We start from the raw sequence: 12,942 nt of genomic DNA on the forward strand, positions 1-12,942 counted from the left end.
CATACATGATAAAATATATCATGCTTCATTCTTTTCGAGTCCATAGATTTTATTTATTGTGTTTTTTATCTTCTGTTAAAAAAAATGTCAATATTGATCCTATTGAGATATACAGATAAGAAAAGAATTAATGTAATTGACCTGTCTGTCTTTTACGATTAAATCAACAAATGCATACAACTTTTTATCTTAAATTATTTAAAAAGTGAATTTTTTTTTTAACGATAGAATACAACTGGCGAGCTCCATCAAACAATATCATTAAATCGAGTTGTGCATTTCCGCAACCACTGAAGGAAACTACCTAATTGTAGGTACAACATTATGTAGGTATAATTTTTGTTGTACCTACCTATTCCTACATACATACATATGTATATAATGAATATTAGACGTTAGTGTTGTCCATTTTTTGTAGATTGGTCTGTTTACATGTTGTATGTTACATGTATAGCCTGGTGAGTTGTGTTGCAAATTATATGAAGGTATTTTAAATTAAAAAATTTATGACAAAATGCTTCCACTTTCTAATATAAAAAAAGAAAATTTCATTAATAATGCATATACACAAATTAAATAATACATAAACAAATTAAATAATTAATTAAATTAATTAAATTTTTTTCTATACTGGCATTAGAATAACTATAGCTCAAAATGTGACACTGTCCCAGAACCTTGAATTCATTCAATTTTATGAATTTCTTTCAATTTTATAATTTTGTTGCTAACCAGTCTGTATGCATTAGGTATATTCCTCATTTTTTTTTTATAAATTAAACTTTACAAAAAATCCGATCTTCCCTTACTTTTTCTTATCTATTACAATTTCTTCATGCAAAAATGTGAAGTATCACGGCTTTGTGATACTGTGAGAGTTTTTTTTCAGCGTAGATATGTATATACCTACTACACTTTTACTTCCTTTAATCAAAATTAAATTCCGCCTAACGAATTGGTAAAATTTTTAGTTCAAAGAGATTTTGTGTAGCAACCGAAATGGGCCCTTTTCTGTCAATATCATTTTCATTTGGTATAGGTATCGTCAAAAATCATAATTTGCCCCGCTCTCCTCTAATAGATAAAAGGTATAAAAATATATGGTCATGACTTCGAAAAATAATATCAATTCATGTGTTCAATTGTAGGGCCCGAAACAATGGAACTTTCCAAATGGAACCAAAATTCCACCAAAACTCTGCATTTGAAACTTTCGATTGAATGAACTATATCAACTGAAACTGTGACCAAATATTCTAAAGTCTTTCCGAAGTTGTAACTGACAATTATTTAATTGATATAACCTACCCTTAGGTTTCGTCGTTGCATGTTTCCGAAATCGATATCATCAAAAAAAATTTGTTCATAGGTAGCTAAAATAACCTCTATCCTTTGTTGAATTAGGTTGAAAATGCATTAAACTTCATCCCCCCTTTTGCTCATTTTCAGTCACAGCTGTCAAATTTTTATATGCGAGGGCGATTCAGATAGTATATTTGTTCATGCTTGACGAACTGCATATGGTCACTCACTCTTATGGATTTGTGTGTTTTTACTAACACATACTTCACTATTATAGTTTGGAATTAAGGGTGGTAAAAGATCTACACACCTTTTTCTGTCTTAACATAATGTTCAATTTCTTTGTTTTACCTTCTATATTGGTGCATTTTTGAGAAGATAAATTGAGCAAGTTTCTAAACAAGGAAACATAAGTTTGAAAGAATATTAAATTACAAGGTTTTGTTTAAATTTCGAATCACTTCCGATGTAACACATCATTACTGCGAAACATTTTTACCTCCTAGACTATTGTCAGGTACCAAACACTAGCGTTCGTCATTCATAGCATAGACTTGTACGTATATCACTCAACGCTCTGCCTAGAAGAACCTCATGTAGATCATTGTTGTTATCTTCAAAACTAAATATTTACACTATCCCTCTATAAACTATTTTTCTTCGTCTCGCATTGAAGTATACCCTCGCGAGAGAGCTAGCAGCCAGTTCAGAAGTAGATGTGCTCTAGACGCGATAAGTAAAACACGAATTCGATCAGTGTGGTTTTTGTTGCGGAAAACTCACCACAGTCGTCCGTTTGTTCGTTGTCGCTTGTTATTATTTTAATTTTTTTTTTTATGTTATTTTTCATCAACATCCGAACTTTAATATCCGAATGTGTGAAAAAACCCCGCAAAAAGTTCACTGATACTATCGCCCATAGTTATCATAGCAAAGACTCAGCTCTGTGCGCTGCAAGTGCCGATGAGAAACTTTCGATTTCGAACATTTGTGCTATCGGGCAAAAATCGTTTCCATATAAATCATGAGCTGGTTCAGAAAGTTGTCAAAGGCAAAGCGCGCGAACCCAAATAGCCGTTGCAACGATGGATCTTGTGATCGCAAGCATTGTTGTTCGCACAACCAACAGTCGACTGACACTGACCGAGACAGTCCGACAATGTTGGCGTCGTTGTGTACCAGCAAACTCGAACTTGTTGATCCGGAAGATTTTTTCCATGATCCCGATCATGTTCGACACTACAAAGAGGAAGAGTACTTTCTCCAAATGATGTCCGAGTGGGAGATCGTTGAACATCCCCAACGCATCACCGATAATTTCTTTTCGGCAGATTTCGAAGAGGAATTGATTCATTCGAAAACACAACCGTTATTGTGTGCAAATGAAAATGAGGAAAAGAGTGATGATAGAGAGTCTGAGCCGGAGATGACTCAAGATCAGCTGATTGCAGCAGTTGCATTGGAACAACAGTGCGTTCGACGACAGCGGCGATTTAGCGGAATATTTTTTGGAGCGAGAATCGAGACTGGTATTTGCATACCAAAAGTTAATAGTGATTGTAAGCCTACGCGAAGAAAAAAAAAGAAAAAACCCATAGCAGATGGGATATTGAAATCAGGGACTTCGGGTGCCCATCAAAAAGACTGTCAGGTTGCTCGGGCTTTATACAAGACCGAAGCTATCTCCCACTCGATAATGGGTGCATTAGAACAACAATGTGCTAACATAAGTCGTGACATTGAAGTGATAAATGATGAGACGACATCCACTATGATGACAATTGATGCTTATGATATTAAGCAGTTTTTTCGTCTTGACGAATGTGGAAACATCGTTTTGTGTATAAAACATATAGTTGAAGTTCAAGGCTATGAAGTGAAATATAGTAAAAAGTATTGTTCGAAATATGTTGTGGCCGAGTGCGCAGAAGAGGATTACGGGCAACAAAGGAGATGGTTGGTGATCTTGAAGAAGATCTTGCAGTTTCTGTGGAATATAATTTCTGGTAAGAATATAGTCGAGAGGGAATTACATATGCAAATGCAAGTAGATAAGTTATCTTTATCTTTGTTTGTTGTAAGAAAATATTTGCAATTTGAACAGAAAATTTATATTCTTGCGCGATATTTATTTGTTACTGTTTATGTGTGAAGTAACTATGTACTTAATGCATTTAAATATTTGGATTAGAATATTTACAGAAAAGAAATAGAAAACCTTGTTCTATTTATCTTGTTTGATGGAGTTTTCATTATCAATGCAACAATCATTTTATTTGTCTTGTTTATCACGATTCTTTAGACTTTTCCTGAATTGTATTTTTAAGAAATAGCAAGGCCCTAAATTTATTTCAGAACTAGGAACAAACATTCTTAAATGCCATTTAGTTTGAATTTGCCTTAAACAAATAAGCAATAAGAACTACTTTTAAAATGAAGACAATTATTATTATTTGTATGTTTTATTATTACTATTACCTATTATTTTTTTTTTTTTTTGAAAAATGTACACTATAGTTTTCAGTCGAAAGTATCATTAAAAAAAATTTAAATTTGTAATTTTTTTTGTGGTTATTACCTATAATAACATAGTAGGTATTGATATGATTCAAAATCTTTGGATAAGTTATAAATAAATGGTCGTTTCTAAAAAGACAAATACTTTCAACTCTTTTTGTGACTTTTCGACATTTTGTGTAGGTACAACTTGAAAAGCAACCTGAATATGAAAATTTAATTTGAGTAGAACAAAAAGTTATTTAAAATGTGTAAGCAGTCGTTACAAATGATGATAAAAAAGAAAGTGGGCCCTGGTAATAGACCCGAATTTAGTGAAAACTCCATTTTAACAAAAAATAAAACGTACATCTAACTTCCAAATTAAAAAAGTTCTTTAATTTTAAAATCGATTTAGTTATAGGTGAACTGCTTCTAAGCTAATTTTAAGTTTAGAAGTTAGATGTTTAGTTTAGGTATTACTATTTATTTATTTTTTTATCGAGTTTTGCTAAATTATGGTCTTTTTCTGCGTCATTATTTGTTAACTTAAAATGTACCTATCTGATTTTTATAGAGAAGGGTTGTTAAAGGCATAACCAAACATTGTTATAAAAACATCAATTACAAAAATGCATTTGAAATTAAAAAAAAATATATTTATTTATTGCAAATAAAAAAAAAATGATTGCAAGCACAATTTTTTTTTTAAATGTCATAGCAAACGAAAAACATTTGCAGTAAAAATAATTTCTAAATTGAAAACAGAAATCAATGCAAAGTGTGTGCATTTAATACTGTTTTTTTTTAATAATCGTCGAATTTCTTACAATTTTGACTGTTTATAGTTCATGAAATGTATGGTCAAATAGTCAGTACCTATTGTAAGGAATTCAACGAATATAAAAAAAAATCAAATTTAGGTAATGCATATGCATTGAATTCTTTTTTCAATGCAGAATTTTTTTTAATTTGCAATGACATTTTTTTTATGCAAAATATTTTTTTTGCAATAATTATTTATTTTTATGGATTTCTTTTAGTTGCAATAAATTTTTTTTTTTTAATTTGTAATGGAAAACAAATTTATAAAAAAGAAAATGATTTTTTACAACGCTGCGCTGTAGCCAAACATAAATTTTTTGTTACGAATCTTATTTATGTAAAAGCTTCGGATGACATAATAATGTCATAATCCTTTAATTACAGGCGCAGGGACATAAGTCCCGAATTTTTTTTTCGGGACTAATGTCCCACTTTACTGGGTCATAAGTCCCGAATCCAATTCGGGAATTATGTCCCACCCTACTGAGACATTAGTCCCGAAAAAAATTTTCGGGACTTATGTCCCACGTATTTTTTGTTTGCATAAATATATCTAAAGAGACTATTTAAGACTATAGCTGACGAAATAATAGAGCCGATATTGTTCTTAGGATATTTTTTTCGTAGTACCTACTAACTCCAATGTAAGGTACGGTTACAAGCTGTTGGAAAACAAAAGAAAAGTTTGCAAATTTATTGGTTAGATAGTCGAAATTGCATCGTGACAAAATATAAACAAATGTATAAAGTGAAAGTTTAATAATTGAAATTTGTGATATGATAACCGATATGAGTTCTTACCAGGGTGAAGCGGAAAAAAATTTCTCAGATTCGAATCTCTTTAATTTGCACAACCCAAACGCGAATTTTTATTTCCACACCTCAAAATGGATTCTCCCGTGGGCAAAATTTTTTTCCGCTTCGCGTTTGGGTTGTGCAAATTAAAGAGATTCGAATCTGAGAAATTTTTTTCCGCTTCGCGTTTATCGAGTTATAACACAAGCATATCTTTGCAACAAACATTAAACTGGCAAAATATTCTCTTTAAAGTTTGAGTTCTATTTTTTTCCTTATCAAACTGAAGTAAGACAAATAATAAATAAAACTTATTCTTTGAAAAGTTGGAATGATATAAAAATCATATTAGTATTATTTCGCTTTAATAAACCGCAACGAGGCACATTCGTTTTTTTTTCTGAAAATATATTGACGTGAAAAAGAAATAAAGCCAAATGTTGAAAAATGGCTTCATTTCTCTTTTGAAAATTAAAATTATGCAAATTTACGAAAGACTTCCTTATTACATTTGGGCGTCCTATTTCATGGCACCAAAAAATAATCTTATGAATTACTTAGTACCTGTATAAGCATTTATAGTAAAAATATGTATGTAAAATAGTTTTTACTCTATTCGGGACTTATGTCCCATTTTCAACTAAAAAATTCAGGACTTTTGTCTCAGTAGGGTGGGACATAATTCCCGAATTGGATTCGGGACTTATGACCCAGTAAAGTGGGACATTGATCCTGAAAAAAAAATTCGGGACTTGTGTCCCGGGGACTTATGTCCCTGCGCCTTAATTACACTGGTCAACAAGGTTTTTGCCAGAAGAACCAAAATATACTTTTCTATAGGTTTTTGATGTGCTGAACTTGAATCTGAAGTCAGAAAATTTGTATTGGCCTTCGTTTTTGAAATATTACCGTTAGAAAATGCAAAAATACGTCATTTTGGCTGTTTTCGAGGTTATGTTTTTATGTGGGGTAATTCAATTTGAATACATTTGTAACGGTGTCTATAAGAACTGGTTTGATACTTCCAAAAAATGTTTAAATCTTTCCGATGTCTCTTTTACTGCCCGAGATATTAAAAATTTATGTAGCGGTCTTTGACTCAGAAAGAGCACTGGCCTACCAAATTGAACTTTTTTTGCCACAAGAACTAAAATAAACTTTTCTAGAGGTTTTTGGGTTGCTGAACTCGAATCTGCAAAATTCTATTAGCCGCCGTTCTTAAAATATTACCGTTATAAAATGCAAAAAATAGGTTTTTTTTATAACGGTTATATTTCAAGAACGGAGGCTAATAGAATTTTTCTGATTGCAGATTCGAGTTCAGCAACCCAAAAACCTCTAGATAAGTATATTTTGGTTCTTGTGGCAAACATTTTATGACCAGTGACTTAAACTTTAAGTTAAATTTAGTTTCTCCTTGGCTTATTAACTGAAACTTAAGATATCTCGAGCAATAAAAGAGATATCGGGAAAATTTATCTGTTCATATAATCACCGTTACAAATTTGTTTATAGTGAATTACCCCACATAAAAACAGTAGCTCGAAAACAGCCAAAATGACGTTTTTTAGCATTTTATAACGGTAATATCTCAAAAACAGAGGCCAATCAAATTTTTCTGACTTAAGATTCGAGTTCAGCACATCAAAAACCCCTAGAAAAGTATATCTGCGTTCTTGTGGCAAAAAAAAAGTTCAATTTTGTTGACCAGTGTTATCCAAATATCTAAGTTGTTTTTTCACTCGTATGACGAAGGAAATTTTATTTATTTTTATGTTTTAATCATAAATTTAGTTTATAGTTTACACAAATCATTCAAATTTCATTATTATTTGTGAGTTTGACCACACCCAGGTGTTTCAATTGCGGAACGAAAAAGTCATTTAGAATTTTGGCTTACGTGGTGATTTTGGAAACCTACTTCATTAGTTTTTTTTTACATTCATCATTATCTTTGTTGGAGTTGAGGTCACTTGAAATCTAAAATTGTATTATATTCAATCGCTCCACTTAAAATAAAAATTATTTTTATTATTTTTTCATACCTCGAAATATATTGGCAAATTAAAAATAAATGGCGTTTTTATTTGAATATTAAAGGAAGCAATACAACCACAAAATATTAATATTAAGAATCACTTTTATTTGAAAAATATGTATCAAAGTTAACTTGAACTTAACTCCGATACCATTAAGTTTGCTTAAAGGTATACGTATAAGTTGCTTAAAAGAATTCTCATCTTGAAACATCAATAACACTTAAATAATTGTAAGAAACTGACCCTAAAAATAACAAACACGACTCTATTCAAATTTCTTAAAAGAACTAAGAAATAACTATTGGAGCCCATAGAAATGTTGGGGGAGGGTGGAAAATTAAAAAATTGACGTAATATATAAAACTTCGTAAAAACACTATGTATATGATAGTATTGAAAGAACATATTTCTTCAAAGCAATTACATACTTCAGTTTTGTTGTTATATTGCATTTAATTACATTCAGTTTCACTTGAATAGCAACGCGTAGATATTTTAAATTTAAACATATTTTTTAACTTACATACCTATTCGCTAATCTTGGAAAACCATTTTAAATTATGAAAGGGTCCGCTTTTTAGATCCTAATCCATTTCTTTTCTTTTTTATTTTTGCAATCCTTATTACAAGTAGGTACAATTATTTTGCCCAGAATTGCGTTCATCAGCAACCTCAAAAATCAGTATTTGAGTTCAATTGAACCCTAGGAAAGAAATGTTATGGTCTTAATTAAATAGTGTAAATGTTTTAAAAAACGATTCGAAAATTCCAATTGGATATAATAATGATAAAAATTGTTGATATAGCTTGCATAATTGATGAAGTATCCTTTAAAACAGCCGTCTAGTTCGTCCAAGTTTAACTTTATTTCGTCAGAAAATACTTCTCCATCCGATGTGATATTATCTTGACCTAAAGTCTTCTTACCTAACACAAATCATGTGGAACAGAGTGTATTTTCTAGCTAAGTTTATTGTCTTGTAACTAATATTTGTCACCTACACTCGATTAAGCCAAAGACAAACTATCCACTAGAACGTGGCTTCCCAGTGTACTTATGTGGGTACATATTTGGTTCGATATAATCTAATCAGAGCAAAGCTATTAATACTTACATAATGCACATGTTTGATGTTTCATATGATTGAAGCACTCATGCGTGAGAAAGGCACCGAATGGTGTATTATTTTCTATATGAAGCTATCAAATGTTTTATATTCACCATGTTGAAGTCTTGAGCATGGGATTATTGATATACTAAATCGTTTTCAGGGTACAATAGTAGAAATAAAAAAAAATTAAAGAATAGAGTACACTGAACTTGTACTATTGGGAAAAGCCAAATAGAAAACTAAATCGAAAGAGCTGGTTAATTCTGGTGCCTTAAAAGGTTAAGAATTGCGTAAAAATCGTACTTTCAGTCTTGTTTTATACTTGTTTTCCGGATCTTAAACAAAAAAACATTCATATTCTTGTTCAATTAAACAACAAAAGAATAAATGGAAACCAAAATATTCTAACAAATCTTCTAGTAGAGGATTTAAATAAAAAAAAGTCCAACAATGATTAATGATTTTTTCTTTGAATGTAACTTATTATCACAAAAAAAAAAATACCTATCTTTACAAAATTAAAATCTAATCGTTTTTCTATTTCTTTAAAGGTCATCCACGAAACAAAGTCAACCCAGTTGGTGGACCTGGTGATTCGGTCCGTTGCTATACCCTTCAATTAGCCAGTGATAATAAATCAACATTTGCTCAAAACATCGAGAACTTCATCTCATGCACAAAAGAATCTCGCGAGGCAGCTCCACAAGTTGTGATGCGAAATATGCGTCAATTTATGAACGGAATGAAGAACTACCTTGTTAAACATGGCGAGGGTAAATTCCATCAAGAGGTCGAAAGTGCTAGGTCACGTCTCAAGTCCGATGAGTTTCTCAATTTGGACGCCATACTCGAAACTGTGATGCATCAATTGGTTGTGTTGCCATTGCGTGAACACCTCTATGGTATGTTTGTCGATTACTACACACGCACAGAGGATATTCAACTGTTGGCGCAGAATGTTAAATACGCCTGCGGCCGTAGTGCAACTGATTTTGGTATAAGGCAAGCTGTGGCACCACCCACATCATCTGCCTTGCACCAAATCTCAAATCTTTTACTTCGCCTCCAAGAGGCTGAACTGCCACTAGAAAAGTTAGACTTGTTCTTGTGTATTATATCGTCGATTTTCGATGCAACAGGTTGTCCACGGGGACAACAATTGGGAGCCGATGATTTCTTGCCAATTCTAGTATTTGTTGTGGCCAAATGTGGCTTTGTGGGAGCCGAAATCGAAGCGGAATTTATGTGGGGATTACTGCAACCAGCTTTGTTAAATGGAGAAGCCGGATATTATCTGACTGCTTTATGCAGTGCTGTTCATGTTTTGAAGAGTTTTATGGCCTCAGATAACGAGGGAACTGGATCCTTGGACGTAAGTTTAATAAAAGATTAATGTTTGAAATTCGGGTCTTAATTTTGTTTTCTTTTTTTTTTATACAGTGGCGTTCATCATCATTACCAGCTTGTTCGTCAGTCCTCCGTGTGATTATCCCAGATGAATGCAACGGCTCTCTTCAAACACGAACTCTTCCCGTACGACCTCATACAACAACTCGAGAAGTTTGCCGCATTATTGCACACAAAGCCCGCATTACCAATCCCCAAGATTATGCCCTCTTTAAGTTGGTCGACGGTGAGGAGACCCTACTCACTGATGTTGAGTGTCCCCAGGACATTCGTCTAGCTGCCAAGGGAAAACACTGCATGTTGGCATACAAGAGAATTGACGCCAAAATCGCATGGCCTACAGCTGCCCAACCATCGTACGCTTGAAGTTCACAACCAATCCGCAAGGACAAACACTGGCAATCCTTAGAATGTAGTACTTTTATTCATTGTGTATAGTTTTAAGTGTTTTGTTTTATTTTTTTTTTATTTTAAATATATATTTTTCCATTCAATCTATTTTCATCATCGATTTCCATGACTAACATTAAATACTTTTACTTCTTTCTCTTGTAATCACTATCTTCATACTTAACGTAAACCTAAGGATATAAACTTATTCTTAAAGGATATTTTTTCGTACTAATAAATCAGTATTTAAAAAAAATCAACAATACAAACTAAAAGGACATTTAAAAGAATATTTTTTGGAGATTTGCTCGATTATATTAAGTAAATATATACAAGTTACAAAATAAATATATACAAAATATATCCTTAAATTGCATACACACTCATTCATTTAAAACACATACACACAAACTCATAAATATTTAATCATACGTTCTTAATTAATAATATATTATTAAAATATTTATGCATAACGACAGACCAACAACAACAACAAAATAAATGTAAAAAAAAACTTTACTCAAATTTACATGTAAACAAACATAATCTTTAATTAAAATTAAAAACAAAAGAAAATAAAACAATCATCTAACAATAAAGTTTATGATATAAAATTGAAATTTGTATAATCTATAATATAAACTATTAATTCACTTAATAAAGTCTTATTTTAATTGTATTATGTACAAAAACAAAGAAGGTATTGGTGTTGTTTCAATTTTATTGATTTTTTTTGTCTATTAACAAACAAGTTTTTCAAAATGCTCTGTACCGAATTCAATGCTAGTTTGAAATTTTTACAATTGTTTTCTTTGATTGGTCAGCTGCATTTTTGACTGCTGATGTGGCCAATTAGGGATTTTGAAATGGTTGATTAAATGCATTGAATTCGGACAATCAAATTCCCAAAGGGTTTTTGTTATAGTTTTACTTTCTTCTTTTTACCTATTTTGTATTTTGTTTTTCTTCTGTTTTGTAAAATGTGCACCTTGTAATTATTTTTCATTTCATTTATATAAATTCTTATTTTATAATATAATATATATTTTTTATTAAATTCATTTTTAAGTTAAAACTGTTTTAGTATTTTATAAACTGAGTAAATGCAAAAAAAAAACACTTATTACAAACATATACGATTTTTTTATTTATTTTATTTTAATGATAAATCTATTTTAATAACAGTGTAATGTGTAAATAATTTTTAGAAGTCTCAAGTAACAAAGTCTACTGATCAATATCATGTAGAACCGTGGGTCAAAGTAAGTTTCAAATTATGCGGTTTAAGTTGGATCTAAAACTAAAGGCACTGAAATTGCGTATATGAAAACAGAATACACACATCACACATATTATATATAGGTAGTGGATTAAGCTAAAAATAGCTACAATTTTGATAGTCTTTTGTTTCAAAGGTATGTATCTAAAAATACTTTGACCTCTTTGGCCGCTGTTTCTGCTTTGTTTTTTAAAATAAAATTTTTGTGAACAAAAACAATTTTTGTCAAAAATTTTGTTTAAATTTCATAAACTTAATGATATCAAAATATTGCCCTAATTATTTAAAAAACAAATATGAGAGCGAGGTAGAACTTTAAGTGGTAGAAACAATTTTCTCAAAAATTGACTTCATATGTATGTATATTACAGAAAAAATTCGCATGGTTTGACACTGGTTTATTATTATAAAACCTTGCCCTGTTATTGTTGTTAAAAAAAAATATAAACGTTTCCACAGGGTAGAAGAAAAATTGTTGCAAATTGAATGTAAAAGAACGGGTTTTCAGAGAAAAAAAATGTTTATCATCCATAGTTACTTGGCCTCGTTTAAACAAAAGAGCTGAGCAGCGAACTTTATATTAGAAAATAATGAAATTATTTAGAAAACTCACAATAAGTCGCTGTCACTTCAGAGGGTAATACTCGTAGAATCGCCATGGGTTTTAAAAACAAGTATTGATTGAAGTGTTTAGTGAAAAATAAAATAATAAATCAACCTTCGACTTTTGCAACTGTTAAAAATTAATAGTTTCGAATTGTTATTTTTGATTTTGCAACTGTTAAAAATTAATAGTTTCGAATTGTTATTTTTGATTAATTTTACTTCTTTTCAAATGTATATAAGTAGAAACATATTTTTTCAAAAAAAAAATTTTTTTTATTTTTTTCCTCATACATAGTGTCTTTATTTGCGTAATTGGCAGAAGGCACGAGAAATATTAATGCGAAAGGCGATACTGACGCTCTAGGCTCTAGCGAAGCAGTTTATATCAAAAAAAATATTCTTATAAATCCTAGTAATGCAAAAAAAGGCAAAAATATCCAAGCAAAGCAAAAATATAAAAGCAGTCGTCAAATGCGTTTGTGAACTGGAACGCCTTGTCTTGCTGAAATAGATCCACTTTTGTTCACTTTCCTATTTTTTTCAAGTTACGCAAAATTTGTGTGTAATATCGACACCCTATTCTTCGTATGCAATAAAAGTGAGCAAGCTCTTATCCATTTTTCAGTACATTTTCTTGAAATCTATCTTATTTTCTTGAGATAGTCTTAAGTTATCAATAGATATAGAGTTA

At 31.0% G+C, this 12,942-nt stretch overlaps 1 protein-coding gene across 4 annotated transcripts in view; it reads left to right on the plus strand.

Annotated features, from left to right (window-relative positions):
• Nucleotides 1-10,470, plus strand: part of LOC129918050 (protein sprint) — a 145,730-nt gene extending 135,260 nt beyond the window's left edge. For 3 of the 4 annotated variants that reach the window (XM_055998374.1, XM_055998373.1, XM_055998372.1), the window contains 2 exons: nt 9,121-9,941; nt 10,010-10,470. In XM_055998374.1, the coding sequence (XP_055854349.1) occupies nt 9,121-9,941; nt 10,010-10,342 (1,154 nt within the window). In that variant the 3' untranslated portion in view covers nt 10,343-10,470. Of the gene's footprint in view, nt 1-1,718; nt 3,309-9,120; nt 9,942-10,009 lie in introns of those variants that run through there. The other variant, XM_055998377.1, reaches the window with a different exon arrangement.
• The last annotated feature ends 2,472 nt before the right edge of the window (nt 10,471-12,942 follow it).

Source organism: Episyrphus balteatus, chromosome 4 (assembly GCF_945859705.1).
Source record: "Episyrphus balteatus chromosome 4, idEpiBalt1.1, whole genome shotgun sequence".
NCBI lineage: Eukaryota > Metazoa > Arthropoda > Insecta > Diptera > Syrphidae > Episyrphus > Episyrphus balteatus.